Source organism: Aethina tumida, chromosome 1, assembly GCF_024364675.1.
Source record: "Aethina tumida isolate Nest 87 chromosome 1, icAetTumi1.1, whole genome shotgun sequence".
Taxonomy (NCBI): domain Eukaryota; kingdom Metazoa; phylum Arthropoda; class Insecta; order Coleoptera; family Nitidulidae; genus Aethina; species Aethina tumida.
The window spans coordinates 75,042,171-75,070,161 of NC_065435.1; the positions used below are offsets into that span (position 1 = coordinate 75,042,171).

At 33.9% G+C, this 27,991-nt stretch overlaps 6 protein-coding genes across 10 annotated transcripts; 3 read left to right on the top strand and 3 right to left on the bottom strand.

Annotated features, from left to right (window-relative positions):
- Positions 1 to 46: 46 nt before the first annotated feature.
- LOC109603425 (cyclin-dependent kinase-like 1) lies at positions 47 to 5,499 on the bottom strand. Of its 3 annotated transcripts, none has more exons than XM_049970584.1 (7): positions 5,389 to 5,499; positions 2,171 to 2,357; positions 1,920 to 2,114; positions 1,018 to 1,867; positions 509 to 964; positions 382 to 458; positions 47 to 235 (listed from the first exon to the last, which is right to left on the bottom strand). In XM_049970584.1, exons 2-7 carry the CDS (start codon positions 2,336 to 2,338, stop codon positions 161 to 163), a joined length of 1,821 nt encoding a protein of 606 aa, XP_049826541.1. In that variant the 5' UTR covers positions 2,339 to 2,357; positions 5,389 to 5,499; the 3' UTR covers positions 47 to 160. The 3 variants fall into 3 exon arrangements, with proteins under 3 accessions (XP_049826541.1, XP_049826543.1, XP_049826542.1); XM_049970586.1 differs by having other exon boundaries at positions 47 to 321; XM_049970585.1 differs by lacking the exon at positions 5,389 to 5,499 and adding an exon at positions 4,479 to 4,610.
- A 334-nt stretch (positions 5,500 to 5,833) lies between these two features.
- On the top strand, positions 5,834 to 14,230 carry LOC109603437 (zinc finger CCHC domain-containing protein 24). 3 transcript variants are annotated; one of them, XM_020019938.2, is made up of 5 exons: positions 5,834 to 5,977; positions 7,477 to 7,666; positions 7,734 to 7,952; positions 13,310 to 13,474; positions 13,533 to 14,230. In XM_020019938.2, the coding sequence occupies exons 2-5, from the start codon at positions 7,493 to 7,495 to the stop codon at positions 13,644 to 13,646; spliced, it is 672 nt and encodes a 223-aa protein (XP_019875497.2). In that variant the 5' UTR covers positions 5,834 to 5,977; positions 7,477 to 7,492; the 3' UTR covers positions 13,647 to 14,230. The 3 variants fall into 3 exon arrangements, with proteins under 3 accessions (XP_019875497.2, XP_019875511.2, XP_049817371.1); XM_020019952.2 differs by having other exon boundaries at positions 5,852 to 5,977; positions 7,471 to 7,666; XM_049961414.1 differs by lacking the exon at positions 5,834 to 5,977 and adding an exon at positions 6,723 to 6,840.
- Positions 14,231 to 14,338: 108 nt separating this feature from the next.
- Positions 14,339 to 16,488, top strand: LOC109603389 (tudor and KH domain-containing protein homolog). The gene is made up of 4 exons (XM_020019887.2): positions 14,339 to 14,578; positions 14,680 to 15,362; positions 15,484 to 15,867; positions 15,927 to 16,488. The coding sequence occupies exons 1-4, from the start codon at positions 14,574 to 14,576 to the stop codon at positions 16,238 to 16,240; spliced, it is 1,386 nt and encodes a 461-aa protein (XP_019875446.2). The 5' UTR covers positions 14,339 to 14,573; the 3' UTR covers positions 16,241 to 16,488.
- Positions 16,489 to 17,994: 1,506 nt separating this feature from the next.
- LOC109603234 (chromatin assembly factor 1 p55 subunit) lies at positions 17,995 to 19,911 on the top strand. Its single transcript, XM_020019715.2, has 3 exons — positions 17,995 to 18,098; positions 18,252 to 19,370; positions 19,479 to 19,911. Exons 1-3 carry the CDS (start codon positions 18,077 to 18,079, stop codon positions 19,622 to 19,624), a joined length of 1,287 nt encoding a protein of 428 aa, XP_019875274.1. The 5' UTR covers positions 17,995 to 18,076; the 3' UTR covers positions 19,625 to 19,911.
- Positions 19,912 to 19,954: 43 nt separating this feature from the next.
- On the bottom strand, positions 19,955 to 21,755 carry LOC109603295 (homogentisate 1,2-dioxygenase). Its single transcript, XM_020019781.2, has 5 exons — positions 21,681 to 21,755; positions 21,361 to 21,630; positions 20,576 to 21,157; positions 20,209 to 20,517; positions 19,955 to 20,147 (listed from the first exon to the last, which is right to left on the bottom strand). Exons 1-5 carry the CDS (start codon positions 21,693 to 21,695, stop codon positions 20,019 to 20,021), a joined length of 1,305 nt encoding a protein of 434 aa, XP_019875340.1. The 5' UTR covers positions 21,696 to 21,755; the 3' UTR covers positions 19,955 to 20,018.
- Positions 21,756 to 21,964: 209 nt separating this feature from the next.
- Positions 21,965 to 26,953, bottom strand: LOC109604044 (serine/threonine-protein phosphatase 2A catalytic subunit beta isoform). The gene is made up of 4 exons (XM_020020580.2): positions 26,690 to 26,953; positions 26,145 to 26,606; positions 23,423 to 23,715; positions 21,965 to 22,898 (listed from the first exon to the last, which is right to left on the bottom strand). Exons 1-4 carry the CDS (start codon positions 26,789 to 26,791, stop codon positions 22,826 to 22,828), a joined length of 930 nt encoding a protein of 309 aa, XP_019876139.1. The 5' UTR covers positions 26,792 to 26,953; the 3' UTR covers positions 21,965 to 22,825.
- Between the last annotated feature and the right edge of the window lie 1,038 nt (positions 26,954 to 27,991).

A 27,991-nucleotide genomic window follows, 5' to 3' on the forward strand; every position in this document is an offset into this window, starting at 1 on the left:
CTTTTTAAACCATGCCATCACACTTTTTAAAAAATACACAAAAAAGTCTGGCAAAAGATAATGATTTTATTCAAAAATTTCTGTACAAATATACACAGTATAATAACTATAAATAAACAATAAAAGAGTTCACAGTAAAATCAATTATTACGTAATAAACCTATAATTTAATTTTCACAGGCAAAGATATATCCAAAACAACCCTTTTCCTTTTAGCTCTTTTGTACCTATACTCCTAAAATCCAAAAGAAACAATTAAAATTAAATTAAACCGTTGAATGTTTTTAAAGGTGATTTCTGTATAGTTGGTGTGATGATTCTCTGCAACAAACGCAACATGTTCACCATTCACATTCTTAAAACATTCTCTTTAGTACCTACCGGTGTAACCTCAGTAGGTTGTCCATCCTCGACTCCCTGCAGACTTTTTTTTCTGGGCTTGCCCGGACTTCCGGATGCTACAAAGGTTTTAAATCAACCAGAAAAATTGCAATACAATAAATCTTACCTCCTGGCAAATTGGGCAATACAAAATCGTCCGATTTAGGCTTCACCTCCTTTTTTTTCTTCAAGGTGAAGCTGTTAAGCCACAGAGGTGCGTCGTCGAACATGTTCTCAATGACAGCGGGTCGTTCCATCTTTTTCAAAAACTGCGACTTGCTTAACAACGGCACCTGGGTCGTAAGTCTGTTTTGTAATATACTTGGCGACTTTTTCGGGGGGTCTTTACTGAAGCTGATATTACTGATGCTCGGGTGCAAGATACTATGCGTCGATTGTGATTTGTGGCATTCGTTCACAGAAAAATGCAGGGATTGAAACTCTGGAGGGCTACTTCTTAACAAAGGGCTTGGTGTTAGTTCTTTTTGTGCTGACAGAGATCTGGTTTCTTCTTTGGTTTGTGAAAACTTCGCCAAACTTTCCAACGATTTTTCAAGCATCTGCATTTCGGCTGTGTTGTTTCCTATCAAACAATAATAATTAAAGAAATATTAAAATTCAAGGTTCGTAATGTACCGTTCTGTTGCTGTTTTCCAGATTTTTCTTTATTCGGAGGTGGAATAGAAGTCTGTTTCATCAGTGGAGGTTTTTGGGTTAAATTCAACCGTTGACTACTTTTAGATAAACTAATCAAGTTTTTTTCGTTGTCGTTACTTAATGTGTCACAGGACAATTTTCTCTTCATACTACCTTCATGTAAAGTAAACCTCCACCTTTGGTCATTGTTGGAAAACCTTCTAGGCTTGATTTCGTCTTTTTTGTCTGTCGACATCAAAATTTCCGTCTTGAACTTCCTCAGCAACGGAGAGTTGAACTCAGCATTAACTTTTTCCCTTATTGCCGGCAAGAAGCGCTGAGGAAAACGATCGTGCGTGAAATAAGAATGTTTAAGTATATCCTCAGCTGTCAACCGTTGATTCGGGTCCATTTTCACGCAACCGCTTAAAAAATCTATTGCTTGCAACGACCACAACGGAAATGCTTTGTACAAGCAGTTGTCACTAGTGGGCGCTTTGATCATTGGCTTCAGCTGCGTGTTTTTCAGCATCAGCTGCTGGTGGCGCACACACGGTTTACCCAGCATCTTCACGATCAGAAACAATTGATCGATGTCACTTTCGCCCGGAAATAATGGGTCGCCCGTCACCATTTCGGCGAACAAACAACCAATCGCCCAGATATCGACAGGAGCCCCATAATTCGGGTCTCCGACCAACAATTCGGGAGCCCTGTACCATCTGGTCGCCACGTATTCGGTACAGACTTCCGAATTGCTGACGTGTCTGGCGAAACCGAAATCGCACAGTTTGACCACTCCTAAAGATGATACTAGAACATTTTCAGGTTTCACATCTCTATGTATGATCTAAAACAGATTTATTAGAACCAGTTGATTTTTTAAAGAGGTTCTTGGTTACGTGGTTGCTATGACAGTAGCTTATTGCCCTAGCGACTTGAAAGATCCTTTCACGACTTCTTTCATCACCCAGACCTCCTTGTATTTTGTCCAATTCGTCCAGAACGGTGCCTTCAAGATACTCGAAAACCAAGTAGAAGCGTTTTTTGTACCTAAATACCTCTATCATTGTTACCAAATTTTCATGTTTCAGTCTCTACAAAAAAATATATACATATGTATTTCATGAGTTGTAAAGAATTGATGGTTTACTTTCAACATGCGAATTTCCCTTAAAGCCATTTTCCTTATGGTGGCATCTTCTTCAGTTTCAAGGAACTTTTTTACAGCGACAATTTGATCCGTTTCTCGGTGTCTGCATTTCAACACCACACCGTAGGAACCCTCCCCGACCACTGATATTTGCTCATACTTCTCCATTTTAATAAAATTGTTCCATCTGTAAACAATTTCAAAATAAGATATTCAAAATAGAATATTTAGACTTTAGAGTTATGGATTTCGTTCTAATTTTAATCAAATCATTCCATCTGAAAACAATTAGAGAAGAAATGTACAGAATATTTAGACTAAGGAGTTATGGATTTTGTCATGGAAATTTAATGTCATTCGGTCCCTTCTCTGAAAATATAATCGCAATCGATAACCAATGAAGCCTGGAGTTTTTAAAGCATGTATCGAAATAGAATATTTAATTAAATTCGGCACTTTAAATGTTCAATCAATATTTTAGCAACAAGAAAATAATCATTCCAGAAAAGGCAACATACTGGATAATATACTGGATTTAAATTAAAACATCGATAAACATATTCAGCAAAAGGTCGAGAGAGATTTATAACCATTTCGTGCACGAAAACTCCCTCTTCTAATCGATATCCAGATTTATAACAAATCCTTTCAACTAAAACTTATCAAAAAAGGATAAAGAACCAGTGTCCAAGCATAGAAAACTCGTCCTTGAATAGTATGGTTAAATGTCAAAGGACACACTCGTATAAAACAGTCGAAGCTGCAAACTTTACGTAGTTGGAATTGTTGGTTTGCGCCTATTTCGTGCACGCGATTCTTCTGTGCGATCAATTGTTTATCCTACCGCTTATCAGCTCTTAACCTAATTATTGTAATTTTTAATTAGTGTCTGTCTGGAAAATTGTCATGGTTAATTCTTGTCCCAATTACACTTCCATCTCTGTGTCCTTATGTTGTTAATTCGTCTTTGTTAATTTCTGTAAATGTTTACAAAAAACTATGAAATAAAACAAATTACAAAAGTCCTCGTAAACTTACAAAACAGAAATAGAGTGACATATCAAAATTTAAACTTAATAACCACAAAACACTAACAAAAAACATACTTATGTTTAAGAATTTGTTTTAACTCGATAAACTTCTAGATAAACCGAACACGACGAAGGTTTAAACAGCGACTGACTGTTTCCTGGACGAAGGGGTCGCCAACCCCGCAAGCTTGACCACTGCGGACTGGCTAAACACGCGATGGTTTTTTATGTTTCTGCGGGGGCAATTGATTCAAGAGGGTGGCACAACGTCTCCAATCGATTTAATCGATTTCTGGTTAATTACCGGCTATTTAATGGATGTATAATCGACTAGAATGACAACAAACGATTATTAGTTCTTTAAAACGTAAAAATTTAAAATACGGTGGGCGAATGTTCATATTTCGATTAAATTCTTTCTACTGCACAGAATGTTCCATGACATTACAACGTAATTATAATAATAGAGTCGTTTTAGGGGAAGGATCGATCGGACGAGAACAAAATAACGTACGTTTTCGCATCGATTTACCAATGTCGTTTTTAGAATTTATTTAAGTTAATAAGAAAGCACATTTTGTATTGAAGGTTTATATATTGTTATCTCAAAATGTGTTTACAAACAAGGAAAGTTTTCGTATGTATTTTTAAATAATGTACTATGTGTTTTATATATAAATAAAATACATAAAGATTGTAAAATATGAAAACATCGAAAAGTTATAAAGAAACTTTCAAAACTTGTAATAATGAATGTTAAAAGTGAAGTGAGTATAAACGATTGGTTTAACGAAATGTAAGAAATAAAAAAATGAAATCAAATAAGTTTTGTTCATTTTTAAGACATTTTGACTATTGGGAAAAAAATAATTTGATAATTTTGTTTTAGTGTCTGTTAATAACTTTCCTTTAACAATAATAAACTTTTGCCTGTCACACTTACCATAAACATGAAAACATAAAGAGGGGAGCCCGCATTTTAAATAACAGATACAGTTACAGATAGAAATTAGAAAATAAAATAAATCGACGTATCGATTAAATAATTGGTCGAATATAATTTCCGTGAAGATTAATTCACAATAAAAACAATAGTTTATCGATGAATATCGCGTTTCAGCGTTTCAGGAAATGTCTGATAAGCGACAAGACGACTTATTGTTTTTAATTTCGAAATGGCGAGTCAGCGAATATGTTATCTTTATCAGTTGATTACTCGTGCCTTGCACGTGTATGTTTTTCACTGTCGCATAAATACGAAAATTTAATCTACTCACCCCAAACTTTACATCATGACAACAAAACGACGAAAGGAACCACAAAACATACATCAATAATTACATGCACGATTGAACGCGGCTTTGTTTCATGGCGGAAAACTGGAACAAATCGAAAACGAACAAATCGACCGAACGACGGAAAACCAACTGAAAGTTTGTGAGGAAAACACAAGTTAGGCGCGTTTCCACAGGTGAAAATTTATGCGCAGAATCGTCAAAATTTATTTGTACGCACCTTATTTTAATATAAATGTCTAAATTATATCAAATTCATATTTGTTATTAAAAAAATTTGAGTAAACAATTTTGTTAGTTTTCAGAATAATCTACAAAGTTATAAAACATTTTAATAACTTTCGTACATAATTAAATCAGTTTGGAGCAATTAAAAATTTATAATATACTTTACTAGTATACACCTTTATCAGTTGTACATATTTTTAAGCAATATTCTTACTCAAAAAATATTAATGAAACTTTTAACTTAAATAAATTAAGCAATTTTATGCTCTCTGAATAAGACTACACAATTTTCATGATTCGCAACAATTTAAATTGTAACTAACCATTTTCACACACACTTACAAAACTCGCGTGCAACTTCCACAATTCCAACTTCATCAACACGTATTTAAACAATTAGCGTTTGAAAAAACCATGAAAAGTTGAATGACGTCAATACGTTCCAATTTTCTTGATTAAATTTTCGATCGATTTCCATTTTATGACGACACAAATGACGTTAATTCTGTATAATTAATTAGGAGGGGTGTATTTAATTTGCTACGGTATAGGTTAGGGTTAAGTTATTTATAGACCCATTCATTAATAACAAATTAATGCAAATTGATGTTTTAGATATCTGTTTAATTTTTCAATGAATTGTGTTTTGCACATAAAAACTTACCTATGTTTTGTCGAAATAAATAAGAATTTTTCACGATTAATGTGTACAAAATAAAGTTATTAAAAACTGTAAAATTATTGCAAAATTGTCACTATGACGTTCAAGTTCAATTGGTTATTTTAATGTCAAAAATATTTTTTTCGGCCATCAACTTTCTTTTGATAATTAAGAGTAGAAGAGTAAAAATACGTAAATAAATACTTAAATTCCAATTCTAAATTATTGAAACGATATTTATAATTAAAGAGACAAGATAAGCAAATAAACATCAACCCTCAAGAAAACAACCTGGAAAAAATCACCCATCACCCCAATTCGATTCCAACAAAAACAATGCGGCGACACGGAAGAGAGTCCCAGCATCCAAAGCCGCCTTGAGAGGGGATAAAAGTGGGGACTGACTTATTTTAAGCACGATCCCCACCACGCCCATCCCGGCCGAACGTCCAGATTATCCAGAGTGCGTGACTGCTTTTTGTGAGCGAAACATGCGCGGGTGCGAGGATGTGTGAGTGACACACGCGAGTTACAATTTTATTTTTTTACATCAGTTATTTTTCTGTGACTAGTCCCTTCGGATCTTGATTAGGTGAGAGGGTTGAATTGGTAGTTCGGTCGCGGGTTTTGGGGGAAACTGTTTACGGCAAAGCTAATTTTAGATATGAGATCTGCTGACTTTTCACCTCAGTTTTTTCTGTTGTAAAAACTATTGGAACAAATTTTTATATCGGCAGTTTAATTGTTTTTTCAGTTGTTGTTGTATAAATAAATGAAATAAGTCAAGGACAATGTGAAAAACAATTTAGTTTCAGCATCTTTTAAAATTACGAAGATGATAAAATATGTAGTCATATATGATTTAATTGTAACTTAATTTAAGATTAAAAATAATAATTTATTTATTTGTTATTACTCACATTCTCGGTCAATAATTAATAAACAAGGTTAGTAAACATTTTTAACGACAATTTTAAAATGTTACGAAAAAATATTATATACTTTAAAAAATAGATTCTTGAAAATATCTTAATTTCAAATATAAATATTAAACTAAAATTTACTAAAACACAGTGAGTCACGGTTTGTTTACAAAACCGAATCTCAAGCATTTGAATTGATCCCTTTGAACGTTTCAAAAACTGAACGATAAAACAGTGTAAAAGATTCAGTGAATACCAGTTGAACAGACATTCGTGTAGAATCTATTTTAAAATATTTTTCTACCAGCTGTTTGATTAAATTTAATTCGCGGTACGAGCGGAAAAGCGCAATAACGCTACTTTTGCCAAATTCATTGTTATTTTTCCCCCGTCTCCTACACCGAATCAGTTTGTCCATAGTTTCATCATCTGTTTGCTTTGTTTTCAGCTTAACCCTTTGTATTATTGCTAAATCTAACATGCAGGAGATTTTCATTGACATACCGCAACGAACTTCTTACATGACCGAAAGGTGATGGAAAAACTTCCACATTTTTTTTACCACTAACCCGAACGATCCTAGAGAGTTTCAGTTTCAGAGTTTGTCGAAATATTTTCCGAACTGTTCCAAGTGACTCAATCGCTTCAGATCTGTTTAATCACTTTAGTGTGCCGCATTTAATTATAGATGGGTCGTTAAAAAACGCTTACGCGTTTGTGCACTTCGTATTTTCATTGCAAAAAATTAACGCATTGTTCAAAATTCTTCCTAAAACTATTTAAACATTTTGAAAACCGTTAAAATAATTGCGGAACTCTTTTTTTAACTTTTTAAACGATTTAAACTTCTTAATGTAATTTTAACTTTCTTAACGCCTTTATTAACGATTTAAAAGAAATATTAAAGAATATATTTATGATACAAAATTATGAAGTTTCATAAATTCTTGTTGGAACAATTTTAATTATTTTAACTGATTTAGCGGTAAATCACTAAATAGTTTTTAAACTGTTTAAATATATTCTAACATTTTTAAACAGTTTTACAATTTAAAACCTTTCAATACAATCTATTTAACCGTAGCACAAATTATTTATAATAAATTGATAACTGAAACTGTCTGGTACATTATAATAAAAAAGTTTTACTGAAGAGAAAAAGTTTCAGGTGCTGGTGTGAAAAAATGTCGCCGACAGCAACTCTAATTTCTCAACCAACAAGCTTGTCAGCTCTCCACGGTTCACGGAACCGTCAGCAACAGGATTACAACAGTTCGAGTTCCGGAAGTTCTTTGCTGACATCTTTCTTTCCACCAACCACGAACTGGTACCAGTACGAGGGTTCCGATCAATACCAAGTAAGATAAAAAACAGTCGGCAATCTGTTCATCCAATCACAACTGTGGATTTTTCTGTTATTGCTAGCATAAGTTGCTGTCGCCGAATTGGACGCCCTTCAACAATGCCACGTACTCGTACAACCTGTATAATGGTTATTCGAGCAACTTCAGCGATCCCATTCAGGACATTAACGACCAGTTGGCGGATTTGGCGTTGGATAGGAGGCCAATAAAAAGGCCGCCGCCCAGTTACTTATGCCATTTGTGTTTCCAGAAGGGCCATTACATCAAAGACTGTCCACAAGTGAGTTATTTTGTCTTTAGTTACAAAGTAAGAAATGTGTCGATGTTTCAATTTGAAGATGATTTTGTTAATTGTTAACAGAAGTTGATTAAACAAAATAATTTCGGATGAATTTGTGAAGTTTTGGAACTATAAAAATAATTTATAAAATTTTATCTTACGTTTAACAATTTTTGTTAAATTAATACTCAAGTTTATTAAACATTCATATCATGAATAAATAAATGAAATATCACACTTGTGATTTATTTAAGACGAAGTTACTAATTAAGTAAAATATAAAATATATTATTTTAAATAAATATTTAAATATTTATTTATTTATTTATTTATTTATTTGTTTATTTATTTATTTAGTAATATAAATTAGTGACACTTTCGAACGTCATTTTTAAAGCGTGACGGTTTTTTTTTTTGTTAAACATTAAACTGGATGAAATGTTGGAGGTATTATTAGATATTCTGTCTCTTATAATATTCAGTTTAACTTTGATGATGATTTTGGTGAGTAGGGTAAAAAAAGAAGTATATACACAAAAAACAAAGTAAACTAATATAAACTCAAATAATGATTCTAGAAACGTCACTGTCCAAGAAAGTTGGCGATAATTTTAGCTGTATCGTTAGCGTTTCTATTGGTGATCAGCATGTCTGAATTGAAGTACTACATTAATCTGCGGAGGAAGAATAAGATAAAATATATTTACGTATAGATGAAGTGTAACTGATTAACATCTATTAAATTTTATTTTTCCCTCCGTATATTTATCTGGTTTTACATTCTTATAATTACACAAACGTATCCTATTCAAATACGCCGAACACGTGGTGGAAGACAAAAGCCCCTTTGAAGTTACATAACGCGTTGGGGTCAATCAGCAATTGAACAAATTAAAAGCGTTTGCCCGCACAATAATAATCTGTCGTCGCGTGGAATTCCACACGATAAATTATTGTTTTGGTATCGTGTGAGCACGTACGATCCATTTTTCGACGACTGAAGGATGTTTATGTGTGTATGATTTATTGTATGTTTATTATTCGTCGAAAACTGCTGAACGATTTGGTCGGATATATATTTTTTTCCTCTCGTTCTCATGATCGCGCATATGCCCAGGTACTGTTTTAATATAAACTTATCTGGCCGGTTTTTATTAAAATATCGGGTCGGTGCCAGTGAAAAGACACTAGCCAAAAAATCTATCGAAATAGACCGCAGGTCCGAGTGTTGTTTTCACAACACTCTTAATTACCGTCCACAATTAGCTATTTTTAAATTTACTGTTGGAGTTACCTGTCCGGGGAGTTTATGTGATTCATCCACAGATGTCTCTGTATTGGTTAAAACTAATAAAATGTATTCATAGAGGGCGCGCACTCTATGTCACTCACGCTGCACCAGTTACAGGAGATAACTTGCGACATTTAGCAATTTTTTTTGTCTTCAGTAGGGTCTTAACTGATCCACTGTGGCGGATGATGATATTTGGATATGATCATCTGATTAAATCCACTGCTGTTGAATGATTTCGCAACCATTCAGAGCAAGCTTTCTGACGCCCATAGACCGTTTTTTTAAATTAATTTTAACATTTTTGATATTAGCATCCTCCAATTTTACCAATCTTTAATTCAAGTTGATCGGTCATTAATATCATTAGTATAAATCAATAATATATATTTTAAGAATGTATCTCAAGTTTTTGAAATATTTGAGAATATATTATTTATCTATTATCTTTTTTGTATAAATATAAGATCATTTTATTTTAACTGTTACTAATCTAAACAAATATTAAGTGAAATAAATTATTTAGTATTATTATACAGGTAGAACTTCGATAATTCGAAGCAAAAATTGGTAATGGCGTCCAGGGTGAAAATTATGTGTAATTTTTACTTGATTGATTAATTACTCACTTGAACTAAATAATCGGCGTAATAAGTGGAATTTTTGGGGAAGCCCCCTATTTAAAAAAGTATTACTATAATAGGGAAATGCTTAACAAAAAAGATGTTTTTTTTTTTTTTGTTGGAACAGAGAGGGGAAAATGTAAAAACCCCTCTTCGGGTACCGATCCGGAGATCATAACCAAAATGCTTCTCATATGCGATTACTCACATATGGGGAAAACGGCGTAAATTTACATATACGGGTTTACTGGCCAGTCCCCTGTCAACTGGGTTCGGAAGAACAAGTCCAATCTGAGGAAGATCCGAGATCTTCCTGGGTATGGATTGGACTGGCCGTTAGATCCGTTGGCTTCCCACCACCACTGGCTTGTGGAGCGGTACTGAGCCCCAGGACCACGACAAGGTGGATCCATCCTGGTGAAAAAAGATGGTATTCCGGCAAATACAGTGTCCACCATTCGCTTTTTTTGGAAATTAAATGTAAAAAAATAAAAAAAAATCATTTTATCAAACACAAATAACTGACTTTTTAATAATATAATAATAGTAATAGTAATACTGATTGTATATATATTTATATACATATTTTATAACTTTCAAAATGATATTATTGATTAGTAATATATACTATTAGTAATAACTTTGCGTAAATTTGCAATATGTAAAAAGAAATATTTTTTGAGGGTATATCAAAAACAAAAATAAGTATTCAAAATAAAAATGTATCCTAAAAATTAAATAAAATAAATAAATGTATAAATAAAAAAACTAAAACCAATTAGATAAGATGTTCAAAAACGTCTCCATAGGCAGTGGTACAATACCCCAACTTGTAATAAAATTCTTCTAATTCTTACGTACTTACGTTTGCTAGAGTATTAGGAGTAATATTCTCCAGTCTCTTAATTCGGTCTGTTTTCAAATATTTCTGCAAATTGACGAATTCAATAACTGGAACTGCCACGTTGAAATTTGGAATTTTTCTTGCAGCGTATACATTTTTATTATTGAAAATGAGCTTATTTAAAGAAAACCTACCTCTGTTCTTAACACACTGCTCGTCTGCGGAGACGAACCGCTTACTAAACGCAACAAAATCATATGATCTCCAGTCAGTTCGGCCGGCCCACATAATTGCATGTATATCTTCCTTTTTTGTTTACTGAAGGGTATTGATGTTCCGTTTCAATACGCGAGTAGACGGGTCTATCATTTTCGAATCGGTATACTTACAAAATAAGTACACATTTATAATTTTCTATGTAGGTATATTTTTTTAATAAATGAGTGTCTTGATAACTCGACTTTTTGTGTCAAATCATGGTTGGAGATATCGAAGTTCGACTGTATTTATTCTTTTGGAGTGAAAAATTTTTAATACAGCACATTATTTAAAATGAATTAAGTTAAATAAATAAACAATTTCCAATAAAGTTAATAATCATTGTTTCCTTCATAGACATGCATGCATAAGTGCTAGTTGGCATAATATCGATGAAAATGTCAAGCTTGGTTTTCAAAATTACATCCCAGAGAGATGAACGTCATTGGTCCACCACAATGTGGTTCTTCCCCTCTTTTTCAACAAAATTTCATACTGTTGCTGTTCGAGCTGTGGAGGTGTGTTATTATCCATCTTTTCTCCAGAACCAGTAGTGACGTGTGTGTTCCCTTCAGAATACTTCCACCTTCAAATAGGACATGTGGTTCAGGCGTTTCTAACCCGTCCAGGATTCTCAAACTTATGTTTCTCGCTAAAAAAATCAAATTTTTGTTTCGTTAGAGAAAATCATGTTATTTTAGTTAAGAGCAACCACTTCATGAGCTCATTGCAATCTTAAAATTTTGTGTAGATAGATGTTTGAAAACACAGCCGAACGCAATGGGACGTGGTAAAAACATATTATTCAGACTGCTGTTTCGAAGATTTTGTGTAAATACTGAACTCAAAGTGGAAAATCGACTCAAGCCAGGACGTCCACGAAAAACCACTGCCATGATGCATAAAGTTATAAAAAGGCTCTCCCTCAAAGATCCTCGCAAAGCATCAAGAGAAATCGCGAACAGTGAAAAATTAATACGGGACTAGATGGCCCAGTTGCAGTTATAAAACCACTGCTATCAAAGAAAAACAAAGCGTCCTGTCTGGTATTTGTCATGAACTCAACTATCATTTGAAGTGACGAAAGTAACATTGATTTATTTAAGTCTGCTGGTAGAACATTTGTGGGACGGCCTGTAGGGCAACGATACCATTTCAAATACTAAATTCCTACGGTTAAACATGGTAGCAGAGGCATTATGGTTTGGGGATGATTTTCTCGATCCAAAGTTGGACCTTCGATTCAACTGGAGGGTAAAATGGGTCGTTTTTAATAAAGGGACATACTGGAAAACAGTATGTTTCATTTGCCGAGGAAGAAATGCCATTTCGTTGGATATTTCAACAAGACAACGATCTGAAGCACACATCTTAGAATGGTTTCTAATGAAAAATTTAAAACTGGCCATCCTCAGGAAACAAGAACTTGCATACAGGAAGAGTGACAACAAATTCCTGTAGACACATTGCAGAGACTGTTAGATTATATGCTTAAAAATGCCAAGAAGTGGTAAAAGCTAAAAGTTATGAATATTAATATACATTCCATACTTTTTTCCTGTCAATATAATGATTATTGTGATGAATTGCAGTAAATTAGATTTGTTCAGATTTGCAACAGAGTAGGGAAAACATTAAGTAACATTTGACACGAGTAAATAAATATTCCATATTTTTTTTCAAGTATTCCAAACTTTTAGACATGAATCGTTAACATCAAAATCGATAAATAACAGAAACTCATCTAAATTAACTAACATCTAAAATTACTATTAAAAATAAATGAAATTTTTTATTAATTTACTAATATTTTTATAATAATACAACATTTTCCTTGATTTAAATAATTTTTGTTACAATGAATATTAATGATATTGCTCTATCCATACTGAAATCTCTTATTCGATAACTTCTCATTTTTAAAAAGGCAGAAAAATACTTTTCTGTACCTACAACAAGTGTCTATATGTGTATATAGATAGCATATATAAAACAAATCTTAATAGACTGATGACAAACAATGAGGAAAAATCAATATTTTCACATATATATTATTTATTAATTTAATTATTGACTTCAGAGTTGGTGTTTTAAATTTTACTCTTATTATAATTATTTACTTTTTTATTTAATTGCTATAATTATCTTAAAAGTCGGATTTGTTAGAAAATTTAAAAAAAAAATACCTAATAAAACTGTTTAATTTTTAATACTTGTTCAAATTTAAAACTGACTAAACATAACAATATGTGTGTTATTCTTAGTACTGGTTGTTGATGTAAAACGTTTGTATCAATGTTTTCGCTATAAATTCTGTAATTAAACTGAATTAATTTTTAAGGCTCGTCCAAAGGGAGAGGGAAAAACCCCATATCAGGGCAGGAAACGGTGTTTCGGCGAGTACAAATGTCCAAAGTGCAAGAGGAAATGGATGTCGGGAAATTCGTGGGCAAACATGGGACAGGAATGCATCAAATGTCACATAAACGTTTTCCCCCACAAACAAGTAATTTCACCATACGTTTAAAAGTAATATCATTAATTAATTATTTTTTATTTGTCAGCGTCCTTTGGAGAAACCAGACGGACTGGACGTTTCGGATCAATCGAAGGTCCATCCTCAGCATCTTTGTCAGAAATGCAAGGAACTGGGTTACTATTGTAGAAGAGAACAGTGAAAGAAAACGAATTTACCTCATTAAATTGATTTTTTTATTATTATTTTTCTATTTTATTACTTTTATATTATTTTTATACGTTATTTTTTTTTTCGTTTCGAGTTTATGTACTTAATATTATTATTTTTTTATGTTATCGTTTAGGTTCGCTATTAAATTTGATACTTATTTTCGTGGATTCGAAGACCAAAGTATTTGGTGCTAAAATTGCCAAATTTTTTACAACAGAATCATTTTTATTGATTCTTAAATTGTATGCAATTGGCAGCTGTTGTATTTGTTAAGATATTGTTGAATATGTTTATGTTCGTTTTTATATTCCTCAATTTTACATATTTGTATAAATTTGGTCAGAAATATTGTCAATATATGTATATATTCAGAGTAATTTGTAATTCTAAAGTATGGTCAAAATGAAACAACAAGATTACTTAATTATTTTTGATAAACAACTTAAAATAAAAACATAATTTTGTCCATAATTTAGAAGAAATGTTATCAGAGTAAATATTTTAGCTGTTTATACCTATTGTATATTTAATCTACATACGAAAGGTAATGAATAAAATGCGCTTTTAATTAAACATGAAGTTTTATTTAGTTGAACAGTATCGTCGCTCATAATTTGTTTCACTATATTACAACAGAACTTAAATAACCTGGTTCAAGGCAATACAAAACAAACCCACAGTTTTCCCAAACGAAAATAAACATTACACAATTCAAAATCGGCATTTAAATCACCGACTCAGCGTTTCGATTGGTCCATCCAAGGTTACCGAAAACAGATCCCTGTAATTGAAGTATGTTAGAGACATGTCTGTCGAGACGGGCAATTTTTTTCCAGCTGCAAACGGTTATTTTTGAAGTGACACACCGAAATTAGAACGTCAAATTGTGAAACGTGCCCGATACAACCGAGAAACAATGCAGTATGTAATATTTTCGGATGACACATAACCTCACGTTTTCCGTGTTTCACACACCTTGTGTTTTAAATTGTAGAAATTGTTATTAATGGAGTAATTTTCAGGTTTATTAGGCGCTCGATTTCCCTTGTGGTCGGTGTGACCGTCTTCACCGTTTCGGGGTATTTGCTCTACATGCTTTTTAAACAGGACGATGACGACGAATACGACGGTGTCACAGTGTCGAAGAATTCCTATCGACAAACTGTGGAACTGCGAATTCCGAAAGATGCAGTGGGAGTAGTGATTGGTCGCAACGGCCAAAATATCAAAAGCATCCAAGAAAGTTCGAACACCTACATCAATTTTAAGGACAGGGATGAAAAGACAAAAATTTGCATGATCAAAGGTACACGCGAGTGCTGCATTGTTGCGGAAAATCTCATCAAAGATTTGATCAAAAACGAGCCGGTTATCGAATGCGAAGATGTGTGGGTGCCTATTAAAAGCGTCGGTAAAATTATCGGTCGGTGCGGTGAGAAGATCAATGAAATACGCGTCATGTCTGGTGCTAAATTGATCATACAAGATGATGACAAAGAGAAAACTACTAAGAGGATTTCCATTAAAGGTACTAAGGAGCAGATTGTTGTGGCCAAGTCTCTAGTTGATGAAATTGTTGATCAATGTTTGGAAATGCAAGCAAAAATGGACTCAATTTTGGCTAAAAGAGAACCAAGAGGACCATTGAAAAATGGCACAAACATTCAGAATGAAGCACCAAAAAAAGAGAAATTACCTGAAAGTGGTAAGATTTTTTTTGGGTGAGGTTTATGTAGGATTTTAGATTTGTTTATTACCTTAAAAGTACTACAGAAATATAATTCATCATTAGATTTGTGATATTTTAGGTGTTTTTTAATATTCAGGTCAACCGAATACCCAGTTTGAAGTTTATGTGTCAGCAGTGGTGACTCCATCCAAGTTTTGGGTACAAATCGTCGGTCCAAAAGCTTCTGAACTGGACATGCTCGTCGAAGAAATGACCGAATACTACAACAAAGAAGACAATCGTAATTTGCACGTGCTCGATAGCGTAAAAGTAGGCGATTTGGTTGCAGGAATTTTCCAATACGATAATAAATGGTACAGAGCTGAAGTAATAAGTGTCAATGAGACGGAAAATTCTGCTGATTTATATTATGTTGATTATGGAGATCAGGACACTGTTAACATTAGCAAAGTGTACGAATTGAGGACAGACTTTTTGAGCCTCAATTTTCAAGCAATTCAGTGTCACCTGGCCAAAGTTCGTAAGTATAAATTAAACATTATATACATGTAATTAAAATTGACAGGGAATTGTTTCTAGTGCCAGTTGGCGATGACTGGACAACAGAAGCGATAGACAAGTTTGAGGAGCTCTCGCACACCGCCCAGTGGAAGAAATTGTCGGCTAAAGTGAGCGGCTACACAAATCCGACGCAGTCGCGGTCCAAAAGGAGTGGTTCGCCGGTACCGTGCATTGATCTGGTGGACGTAAGCGAAGAAAAGGACATTAACGTGGCTGAGGAGTTGGTGAGAAGCGGCCTCGCCATCGCCAAACCAGAGGATCTGCAGCAGGTCACGAAAGAGGCACGGTTTCGTACCAACAGATTCGAATTAAGTCCACCCAGGACGAAATAGCAACTGCAGCATTAAAGAGAATGTACAATGATGTCCGCACGAGTTCACAGGTTTCTATCATGTTGTGAACGGTGCGTTTTTGGTGCCGTGTTGCGTAATTATACATAATTGCAATTTGCTGACGACTGCTATAATTTATAACAATGTTGTAAATGACTTGTTTACATCATTTTTATTTTTTGTTGTTTTGTGATATTTTACGAATGGGCCATTTAATTTCAATAAAGATTAATTACGAATTAATGTTACTTACTGTTTTTTTTTTCAATTATTTTTCTACTATTAATATGATTGTAATTCTAGTTCATGATCCAATTTAAACTAAAAAAAGTTTTGTTGGGTTTTTTAAGTTCTTTTGACGACTATTTGAGAATATTTTGAAATTTTTCTTTATAACTTACATTGATTTAATTCTAGCTAGATATTGAGAAATAAAACTAAATTTCATAAAATTAAATAATATTTAAATATTAATAACTAATAAACCTTATTAATATTCCAGAGTTGTGTTGGACATTCGTAGTTTCTTAAAACATTCGTTTACTCGCAGTATTTCAGATATCCCATAACCATTTCTAGTTGATCACAAATACACAAAAATTAAAAAATAATTTCTTCCATCAAACGTCCGAGTTGATAATGCTGAGTAATATCAAGGAATTGTAAAAAAACCAAATTTATTACAAGAGACCCGCATTTTTCTTACTGTTAATTACGTATATTATTTTTTAAATATTTTTTTAGTGTGCAATAATTTCAGATAAACTTTATTTAACCCTTAGATTTGCAGTATTCCTACTGTACATAAATTGTATTTAAATCTTACCCACTGGTGTGCAAATGGCCACGTAAAACATGTCGTGTGTCCACCCGTGAACACGCGGGCCCGTAATGTGCGTAGTGACCCACCGGAGGTCCATGCGGTCTTCAGCGTGTTAACACGTATATAAATATTTGAAATAAATAATAAATCATTTGACTATAAAAAAATATATTTCAAACACATTTGGTATATCTTTCTGATTCACCTTTTAATCTTTTTTAATACACTTAATCGTAATAGTAATGATGGTACCTTTACTACATCGGGAGACAATGTATGTATATTACATTTATATGTTGGTTAGTTTAAAAATATTAACCTATTAAGATATCATTCTATCGTTTATTATGTTGTTTTCACTTAGGTCCTAACCTTAGTACAACTTTAACCAACTCTTTAACACTTTGGTCCCTCTTACGTGATGAATTCTTCCTACAGACATATATTATTATATATTCTTTTATATAATTGATAATTTTATCTATTGTGCAATTAATTATTTATTACGACCGCAATTTATTCTGGTCGCCCAATAAAAGTAAAATTAGACATAAATGAATATAATTTTAGTGTTCAACACACTCCAGTTAATCTAACCCCATATAATGTACAAAAAAGTTTTTATACAGTTTTTAGTTTAACATTAATAAATGAATTAATGCTTCGAAATGTTTTAAAAGGGCGCCATTTTAACTGACAGTTGTACCGCTTGCGACGTTGCCCCCATCACAAATCTATATCTATATTAGAGAACCTTTCTTAAATATTGTTGAATTTTAATCATATAAAAATTATTATTCATTACTGAAGTTTAAAAAATGATACGATTATAGTGTTTTATTAGATTGTCCTAGGTGGTGTATGCATAAAAATGTTAAAACTAAAAATAAAATTAAGTGGTGGGGGTGCATTCGGCAACGTGTGTCCGGCATTTGGCGGGACGGCATCACAGTTGTCGCCGCTTTTATCAAATTCATCCTGTTTTTAAGTGAGTCTTGTGTTTTGCAGCAACCATGGGGGATAAAGGAGATGCTGGTAAGAATTAACAACTTGTTTACAAACAAACAAACGTGAATAACAGTGTACTATCAACTGAAACGCATCTAGCATTTTTGTGTGGTTATAATAATGGAGAGCCGTAATCTAAACTGTTATCTGTGCATTGCTAAAGGGACTGTGTTTTCGCAGAAGCATTCGACGATGCGGTGGAGGAGCGCGTTATAAACGAAGAATACAAAATATGGAAGAAGAACACCCCATTCTTGTACGACTTGGTCATGACCCATGCACTTGAATGGCCCTCCTTGACCGCCCAGTGGCTGCCGGATGTAACGCGTCCCGACGGTAAGGACCACTCGATCCACCGCCTCATCCTCGGTACACACACCTCGGACGAACAAAACCACCTGCTGATTGCTAGCGTTCAGCTACCGAACGAGGACGCCCAGTTCGATGCAAGCCACTATGACAATGAGAAAGGTGAGTTTGGGGGCTTTGGGTCTGTATCAGGGAAGATAGAGATCGAGATCAAAATAAACCACGAAGGTGAGGTGAACAGGGCGCGGTACATGCCGCAGAACCCCTGTGTGATTGCCACCAAAACTCCGTCAAGTGACGTGCTGGTATTCGACTACACGAAACATCCGAGCAAGCCTGATCCGAACGGCGAATGCTTTCCTGATCTGCGTCTGCGCGGTCACCAGAAAGAAGGTTACGGATTGTCATGGAACCCGAACTTGAACGGATACCTCTTGTCCGCCAGCGACGATCACACGATCTGTTTATGGGATATAAACGCCACACCAAAGGATAACAGAATTATCGACGCCAAGACCATATTCACCGGCCACACAGCCGTTGTGGAAGACGTGGCGTGGCACTTGTTGCACGAGAGCCTCTTCGGTTCGGTCGCCGACGATCAGAAACTTATGATATGGGACACGCGTTGCAACAACACAAGCAAACCGTCGCACACTGTCGATGCACACACCGCCGAAGTTAACTGTCTTAGCTTTAATCCCTACTCGGAGTTTATCCTGGCAACAGGTAGCGCAGACAAAACGGTGGCATTGTGGGACTTGCGAAACCTGAAGTTAAAACTGCACAGCTTCGAATCGCATAAGGATGAGATCTTCCAGGTGCAGTGGTCACCACATAACGAAACGATTCTCGCCTCGTCTGGCACAGATAGGAGGTTACACGTTTGGGATTTAAGTAAGATTGGTGAGGAACAGAGTCCAGAGGATGCTGAGGACGGCCCACCGGAACTTTTGTTCATTCACGGAGGACACACCGCCAAAATTTCTGGTAAGGATCTATTCGAAATTTTTGTGTTCATATCAACTACAAGCTATCTTTTGTTAATTCAGTTAATTCACAGTTTTCCACACAAATTTATATATTTTTTCTACACAGATTTCAGTTGGAACCCGAACGAGCCGTGGGTGATTTGCTCCGTATCTGAAGATAACATAATGCAAGTGTGGCAAATGGCCGAGAACATTTACAACGATGAAGAGCCAGAACAGCAGGCCAGCGATATTGAAACGGCGGCAAGTTAAATAATGTCCCCACGATCACGTTTCACATTTATTTTGTAATTATATAATTTATTTAGTCGCTTTGTCCAAATCCAATGTCTGAATTTGTTTAATTGTATATGTGATTTCCTTTTAATTAGAATGTAGTTTTTATACCTCGTTTGTTCGTTACAATGAGGCATAAAATATTTTGCAGAGGATGTTGTTAAATTAATTCTCCTGTAATAACTGAAGTATTTAATCCTTGTTTGTTTTGTACAATGATGAATATTTTACTATATTCTTGGAATAATAAGTTTTTTAATGAATATTTTATATTATTTCATCCCCACACCCCAATAAAAAGTCGGAAAATATTGAACATTTTTATTATTTAAACATGTAACGTATATTAACGACACAAGAGTTGTAAATTTTATTTATCACCAGTAAAATGTTTCTTCAATCCTTGCCAACATTTGTAGTAATCGGGATCCAATTTTTCGCAAGTTTTAGCGCCCCATTTAGTCACGGCTAGTCCTAAACAACTCTCGAACATAAACGCCTGAAATCACGATAAAAAAAAATGCAATTAAAACAAAAAAAAAATAAGTGAATAAACCTACTTGAGTATTATCAGCAATTCTGGAAGGTTTCAAAACCTCTTTACTAGCATATTCGAAGCAATTAACGTCTGGACCATGCGGTGTCATGATGCTGTGAAGTGTAGCACCTCCAGGCAAAAACGCTCCTTTCTTCGCCTCGTACTCTCCGAATATCAATCCCATAAATTCAGACATACAATTTCTATGATAATAGGGTGGTCGAAAAGTGTGTTCCTGTACAGACCAACGCGGTGGAAAGATCACAAAATCTGCGATCGCTGTTCCAGATTTATCTGATTGACAGGTTAAAACTGTGAAAATCGACGGATCCTAAACCAAAATCTCGAATAACAAAACAGAATTTATACAAAATAACATTCATACATACACAGTGATCGAAAGATACTGAGTTAATGACCATAAATTTGGACAGATCGTATTTGTAAGGCACATAATTCCCGTGCCAAGCAACAACGTCAAACGGACTGTGGTCCATGTCACAAACAAACATTTTACCTTGGTACTTGACTACCACTTCATAGTTTTGATCTTTGTCTTCGTACCAAGCAACAGGCGTAAGAAAATCTCTCGGATTTGCCAATCCATTCGCTCCGATCGGCCCCAAATCCGGTAAAGTAAAATGTCTCCCGTACACCTCCAAAATATACCCTCTCGAAGGTTCATTTACGTCAATTCTAAACCTCATGCCTTGTTGAATGACCACGATCTCGTTCGGTTTGACTGTAAGTTTGCCGAATTCAGTGGTGATCAAAAGTTCACCCATTTGTGGGACTATCAAGAAATCACCGTCCGAATTAGAAATGGCCCGATTTTCCATGGAGGAATTGCACGAGTAGATGTGAATTGCCAGTCCTAGTTTTGTGCGGGGATCCCCCGAGCCGCAAACCGTGTAAAGACCATCCACGAAGTCTGTTTTGGTTGTTGGTAAGTCGAAAGGATTCCATCTCATCTAAATTTAATATATTAAGAAAAATTGTGCTGTAATGCAATTAATTATGCATTCAAATATTTCCAATTATTTAAATTAAATGTTCTAGTGATGGTTTAAGAGGTGTGTTGACACACCACTTTGGTTAAACCAATAGGAAATGTTGTAAACAATGCATATTCATGAGTGTCTACACGAACTGTAAGATTTTCTATCAAAATTACCTGATTGGGGTCGGGTTCTTCTTCATCCCAATCGTTGGTAACACAATTCTTGGACGAGAACTTCCTGAAAGGTTTATGAGCAACCGAAGGGCGGATACGATAGAGCCAACTGCGTTTGTTTTCGTTTCGAGGAGCCGTGAACGCAGAACCGGATAATTGCTCGGCATATAAACCGTAAGGACAGATTTGTGGAGAGTTCTGATCCTTTGGCAATGAATCCGGACATCTTGGATCTTCGGATTGAAACTCCGAACCAAACCCACGTAAGTACTGCAGTTATAGTAAATTATTTTTAATAATTTGTATTATATCGTAATTACCTTTAATTCTGCCATTTTAACCACTTGATGTTATAAAATTTGGATTGATACTGATCAGGTTTTCTGCCGTTCAGCAAAAGATATAGCGATATGTTAATTATTAATAACTTGTTTGTCTTGTTGCATAAATTTCTCTTTAATGAATTATCAGAGATTGTTTTGCTTTTATGTAAATTCCTAATCGGATTCGAGATTTTTCTGTTACAAACAAACATGATAATTCTAATAAAAATATATTTCTGATAGTTAAAGGGAAGAAAAATCGATTAATTGAAACACAAACATTGTTAGAAATTATTTTTTTATTCAATGAAGAACCGAAACAACAGTCTTAAACAAATAAATTGGTTTACAAGAGATTGCATGTCTTAAAATCAAAAGTTAGCGGGTATTCTTTTACAGTTTTACATTACTTACATAGCAACATCCTAAAAATGATTATTACAATTAGACATACAATGGACAAGAAAATTGGGGAGTGGGAACGGACTGCGGGTCCAAAAAGGGGGGGACATAAACCAAAATTATATACCGGGTGTTTTTCACGAAATATACAATTTTTAAGTCTAGTAAAACGAACACCCTGTACACAAATAGCGAAGAGACTAACACATGTTTCTTTTTATATTTCAAGATGTTTTTGTACATATGTAGTAATAAATATTTTTTACAAACGTCCCGTTAGCGATTTTCGCTTGTAAACATGAAAGTTTTACCCGGCCTATTTACAAACGGAATGCGACGGGATGTGAATCGCGTGCGTCCTCAAGAAACGGAAACGTTAATTTCGGATTTGAAAAAAATGCCTTTAATATATTGAACATTGAGTATATAACTATTACATGCATATACCTACAAGTTTTTATATGTATATATCCACGAGGACCGACGTTCCGGCGAATAAGCGACCGGAGCGGCGATTCCGTGACTTAAAATTTATTATTTATTTTTTTTTTTGGTCGCCATTTATCTGCAAACCGTCGTGGTACCTCGATTGAACGCGCGCCAACGGGCTGTCGGGCGGCGCGTCTCCGGATACTGCTACATTTAAGAAGTTAACAAATACGGTATATCATATCTAAGCGGATTTTTTGTGTGTTTATGATATTGCGATTGACATACATGTTTTTTATGGTTGTTACAAATTACAAGAAGTAGTCGGGTGTTCGGCGCGTCACGTGTGGCTCTCCGCGTCTCGGTGCCGGATCGAATTGCAAGCTGAAAAATAAAAAGAAAAAGCGAAATTAAATCACAATTCAAGTGTATATGGCGCTACAATATGAAATTCCTGGCCAAAATTCAGAGAGAATTCTCAGAGAAATATTTAGAGAAGTGATGGCAGAGTCCGAGATGTTTCAGTCGATTGTTTCGATTGTTCTCGATTGTATTTGACGGTTTTCTCTTAAAATCGAGTCAATCGCCCGAGTCAACAGTCAGGCTCGATTGTGTTGAACCATCACGATGGTTCGTTGCATCGTATTCAATTAATCAAAAAACATTTCAATTCAGTCATGTTATGGGTTGATGGTTGATTCGATTGTTAATTTGGATCAATTGCGATTTATTCGATTCAATTCAAAACACCTCGGAATCGTCAATTAGACTACTGACTAATTTCTAAATAAAACATATTTACATAGAATTTTTAGCTAAAATATAATCATTTAAAGAAAGAAAATGTAATGAACCGTTGACTTTTGCCCAGGAATTTTGGGCAATTTTAAAAACAAAACAATACTCACAATGAATACTTGAGCGCGTCGTCCAGCTCCATGATGGCCGCCTGGTTTCCGCACCTGTAGCAGTAATTGGGGGCGCTGAATATCGTCACAACATTGCGATCGTGACACCAATTGTAACCCTCCATGACCAGTTGGTGAGCGCGCGACACCAACGTCAGCCCGTTCGAATGGTTGAATGTTTCTGATATGTCCTGCCCGAAGGTGTAACCGGCGCCACGGGGCGATATGCCCCAACCGCCACGGTCGTCGGGATCGGACCAGAGCAGGTCGCACATGGGACCTTCGTGTGGAACCTAAAAATAATTTACAAATAACATTTGAACGGAATTATTTTTTATTCAACTTATATTTTATTAAATACAGGGTTTTACTACCACATATTGAGTAAAAAATCTTAATACCAAAATGTTCAAACGTATTAATGACATGATCTACATGTTTCATACTTTTTTAATTTTCTATATCAATTTTTGAAGTTCGAAAGTAATGTTATCAAAGTTTTTAGTCAAAGACCACAATGTCAAATAAATTTGGTGTATACCAATGAAATTTTAGAGATAATATAAAATACAAATCTTGAAAAAAATATTTCAATAGTAACTGAAATACGTCTATTAATTTTGCCTTTATTGCTCAAATTCATACCGTTTTAACAATTTCATATAAATTGTTTATTAAACTTAAATAAGAACTAAATTTTTCGTTTTGCCTGCTCTTCATTTAAATATACAGATTGCTGTATATGCATGCAAAACAGGACTGTCGATAGAGGAATCCCATGGAAGGGACTGACTCATCACATTGGTCTATTGAGTAATATTTAAATAGTAATTATCTATTGTTTTTCGAGTTAATTATTTTCCAATAATTAAATTATTAATTAATATTACTGTTTTCTATTGCGACTGCATTTTTTAAATTAAATTTATTATTTTTTAGAGTATGTAGTAATTAAATCCAACCAGAGTCAAATACAAAGAACTGGGATGTAAATAATTCTTGTGACATATCAACGATATTGCCACATTGATAATTGGTCATTGTGTAAAAGACATTTTAACAAATTCAAATATCTTCATTACCCCGAACTAATTAAAATAGAATTTTAAACAAACATTTAAATTCATAAATACCAAATAAAATTTTCAATTTTTTTCAAGGCCAACAAGATTTATTTCTGCATTTCGGTATTAGGATTTTCGGCTTAAGATAGCACTGCCTATGTTGCACATAATGTATGAAAATTATCTAAATGCTTATTATTTTACATCAGTCATACCTAATATAAAATATGTTTACTTTAATAATATTCTTTATACATAAATAGACTTTAATAAAAAACAAACAGATTTTCAACTATTAATAATACTTTGTTGATTAAATCAAATCAGCATAAAGTTCATTTGATTTCAATTATGTCGCAATTTATAACAAAATTTATTTGAAAACATTGATGCACTGGATGGAAGTATAGAAAAACGTTTTTTCTCAATATAATTCATAGCTTATGTTAATAAATATATATTACGTATATTTATTAATCAAATGAGTGTATTTTTTACAGAATAGGAAAGATCTGTAAATATATTCGTTTATGCATTATTAAATTTAAGACTGTGACATGAAGTAAACATTTAAAATGATATAATACAAGTTTAAAAAGCGTTTTATTTTCCTTAGGCATAAACAAAAGTATGTTTATCTTATGACTCTCATAAATATCTAAACAAAACTTCAACATCCACTATTAATGAACTCATTATCTAAATAATAATCTAGATAACGTGATTATTGTTTTGACTTATCACTTCTAGCTCTTTTATAAATTGATTATTAATTATGAAAATAAAATTGAAAAGAAATTAAAAAAAAAAAAAACATTAACAAGAGAGTTTTAAATTTAACTGAAATAATAAATCAAATAAGAAAACTAAAAAATTGTTCATTTAATAATAAATAACCAAAACAAAATGCGATAAAATAACAGAAGTGTGCTAAATAAACAAAAATGTTTAAAATAATACTCATTATTCGTGTTGTCCTCAAATATAAATTTTGTTTACTTTTCTTTGAAAAATTTAGTGCTGTTAAAAAACAAATAGGACTTTCAACTCTGAACTTGGAAAACGTTAATAACAAGTATAAAAAAATGATTAAATATAAAAACGAGATCACGAATATAAAAGTGACTTAGATGTCTGTTGACACTGAAATGGGTTATATATTGATTAAAACATTAAATAAGCAATGTTTACACAATTTAATTCATTGCATTTTGAGTTTTTAATAAAAAATATAATTATGCATTTATTTAATAAAATAAGTTTATTAAAAAAATTGTGGAATATTTTTAATTTGAAACATAGTAATAGAAGATAAAAAATAGTTTACTATGAAATTATGAAGAATAATTATTCCACAATTTTAATTAGATAAAAAGTATATTTATATAAAATAAAAATTATTCTGTTTGACAAATAATTGAGATCAATATTTTTGCAGTAATATTCACAATATTATTTCTCGTATATATAATGGTACCAATAAGGTATGTTTTATTAAATACCGACTTTTTAAGTGCAATTGGCCGTTTTACGTTAAAAACGCCGGTAATGAATTAATTGAAAGAAGTGAACTGCAAAATTATCAATTATGTACAATCACAAATTAACGAGTATACAAAAACGGTTTCGGATTCGGGAAAAAAGTCGACGACACTAACCTCTTGCAAACGATCCAAGGCCCTGATGTGATCCAGCGTGTCGATGCTGGGACTCAAACCACCGTGCAAACAGAAAATTTGACTGTCGACGAGCGCGGTCAGCGGCAAGTAATCGAAAAGATCGGTGAAGAATTTCCAAACGTTCGCATTGCCGTATTTTCTCAGACACTCATCATAGAAACCATAAACTTGTGTGATCTGTCTGGACTCGTGATTGCCTCTCAGTATTGTTATTCTCTCCTTGTAGCGGACCTTGAGGGCGACCAGCAGGGTGACCGTTTCAACCGAGTAGTAGCCGCGGTCCACATAATCGCCCATGAACAAGTAGTTTGTGTCGGGGCTGCGGCCCCCTATTCTGAACAGCTCCATTAAATCGTGGAACTGACCGTGCACGTCGCCGCACACCGTCACCGGGCATTTCACCTCCTGCACGTTCGACTCCTTCGCGAGGATCTCCTTTGCCTGTAAACCGGGAAAAGCAACGTAATTAGGGCAGGGCCACACGTTTACCACGACCGATTCATTATTGATTGTGCCTGTATTACCTTATCACATAACGTTTTGACTTGGTTCTCTGATAGTTGTTTGCAGTCGTTTAGTTGTTCAATCCACTGGTCGAGTTCTTTGCACGACGCCTTCTCGTCCATTGTAACCGGTCGCCTCTTTCCAACACAAAAACAAATAAGTTAATTTATAAATAGACACTGATTCCGATTCGACGTCAGACTCATTCAAACTACATGTATTTAAGCGTTATCATTTGATACTTTTTTTCAACAACACAACATAGCAAAATGGCGGTGCTATCTCTTTGCCTATAGTGGCGCTATCTGGGTGAGTGATGTGTCGAACGAGTCGCGCCAAATTCGAAAATACACCGGGGTGTATTCGGGAATTTACCTTTTCCGGACGACCGGAGCCGCCGCTGCCCTCATTAATCGACTGATAACATTGAATTTGTCGCGGCATTGTCGCGCACGTCGTCATTTACCGATTTTTCTATTCGCAGCTGGTCGACAAATGGAAAACGTACCTCAGTAATTTTGATTCACATTTGAACGAACCTTGACATGTTGTCAATAATTTAACAACTAGATTTTTTCTAAGAAGATATCTAAACACTGCTTTTCGAAATTCAGTTTCCGCGGGCATTTTTTTATATTTCTTTGGTGACGTACTTAATAGATTAACCGGTTACGTCAAAGTGTGATTCATGTTTTTTAAACGTTTCTCGATAGTTGCGCACTAATGTAAAATGTCTCATCGTCATGATCATGAGTAATTGCTAATTACTATTGTAATTACTTTACAAATTAAAATTATCTACGATAAATATTATGATGAATAGAGGGAAGAAATATGTTTATTTTTTATTTTTCATTGTGTTAGATTTCTTTTAACTTTTAAACGTAGTTGCTGCTATATTTTAATAATAAAAAATAGTTATACAAACAAGTTAACTTAACAGTAGTTCCATCTATCAATTCATTTCTTAACTTCTAATTACAATATTCTATAAAATACTACGATCTTTAAGGTAGTTTCATCTACTAACTTTCTTTTCGATTACAATATCTATATTCTTTTTTGTTTTTATATACTGAATTAGTAAATAAACATTATCTGTGTAAATTTTCTTTTATTGATTACAATTTTTGGCAATATTGTAGAATCCTCTTCTATAAGGAATATTTTAGCGCATGCGTCAATTTGATTTGAAATCATTCGTTTAGGAGACTTTATGCACCATAGTTGTCGGATTTCAGTTTTAATAAAATATATAGAGAAAAATGTTATTAAAAAATCTATATGTAATTTATTTTGTTTTTCATGTATATCATTGCCAT

What these genes read in the sequence shown, in the direction of transcription:
- LOC109603425 (XM_049970584.1), bottom strand. Translation starts at nt 2,338, where the DNA reads ATGGAGAAGTATGAGCAAATATCAGTGGTCGGGGAGGGTTCCTACGGT. An exon ending in GGGAAATTCGCATGTTGAAA is followed by an intron (nt 2,115 to 2,170) that starts GTAAACCATCAA and finishes ATTTTTTTGTAG; the next exon opens with AGACTGAAACATGAAAATTT. An exon ending in ATTGCCCAATTTGCCAGGAG is followed by an intron (nt 459 to 508) that starts GTAAGATTTATT and finishes AAACCTTTGTAG; the next exon opens with CATCCGGAAGTCCGGGCAAG.
- LOC109603389 (XM_020019887.2), top strand. An exon ending in AGAGAAATTACCTGAAAGTG is followed by an intron (nt 15,363 to 15,483) that starts GTAAGATTTTTT and finishes TTTAATATTCAG; the next exon opens with GTCAACCGAATACCCAGTTT. An exon ending in GTGTCACCTGGCCAAAGTTC is followed by an intron (nt 15,868 to 15,926) that starts GTAAGTATAAAT and finishes AATTGTTTCTAG; the next exon opens with TGCCAGTTGGCGATGACTGG.
- LOC109603437 (XM_049961414.1), top strand. Translation starts at nt 6,788, where the DNA reads ATGCAGGAGATTTTCATTGACATACCGCAACGAACTTCTTACATGACC. An exon ending in ACTTCTTACATGACCGAAAG is followed by an intron (nt 6,841 to 7,476) that starts GTGATGGAAAAA and finishes AAAAAGTTTCAG; the next exon opens with GTGCTGGTGTGAAAAAATGT. An exon ending in AGGGTTCCGATCAATACCAA is followed by an intron (nt 7,667 to 7,733) that starts GTAAGATAAAAA and finishes TGTTATTGCTAG; the next exon opens with CATAAGTTGCTGTCGCCGAA.
- LOC109603295 (XM_020019781.2), bottom strand. An exon ending in CAGTATCTTTCGATCACTGT is followed by an intron (nt 20,518 to 20,575) that starts GTATGTATGAAT and finishes ATTTTGGTTTAG; the next exon opens with GATCCGTCGATTTTCACAGT. An exon ending in GAATTGCTGATAATACTCAA is followed by an intron (nt 20,148 to 20,208) that starts GTAGGTTTATTC and finishes TCGTGATTTCAG; the next exon opens with GCGTTTATGTTCGAGAGTTG.
- LOC109603234 (XM_020019715.2), top strand. Translation starts at nt 18,077, where the DNA reads ATGGGGGATAAAGGAGATGCTG. An exon ending in GGGGGATAAAGGAGATGCTG is followed by an intron (nt 18,099 to 18,251) that starts GTAAGAATTAAC and finishes GTGTTTTCGCAG; the next exon opens with AAGCATTCGACGATGCGGTG. An exon ending in ACACACCGCCAAAATTTCTG is followed by an intron (nt 19,371 to 19,478) that starts GTAAGGATCTAT and finishes TTTTCTACACAG; the next exon opens with ATTTCAGTTGGAACCCGAAC.
- LOC109604044 (XM_020020580.2), bottom strand. Translation starts at nt 26,791, where the DNA reads ATGGACGAGAAGGCGTCGTGCAAAGAACTCGACCAGTGGATTGAACAA. An exon ending in TCAAAACGTTATGTGATAAG is followed by an intron (nt 26,607 to 26,689) that starts GTAATACAGGCA and finishes CCCGGTTTACAG; the next exon opens with GCAAAGGAGATCCTCGCGAA. An exon ending in GACGCGCTCAAGTATTCATT is followed by an intron (nt 22,899 to 23,422) that starts GTGAGTATTGTT and finishes TTTATTTTTCAG; the next exon opens with CTTGCAATTCGATCCGGCAC.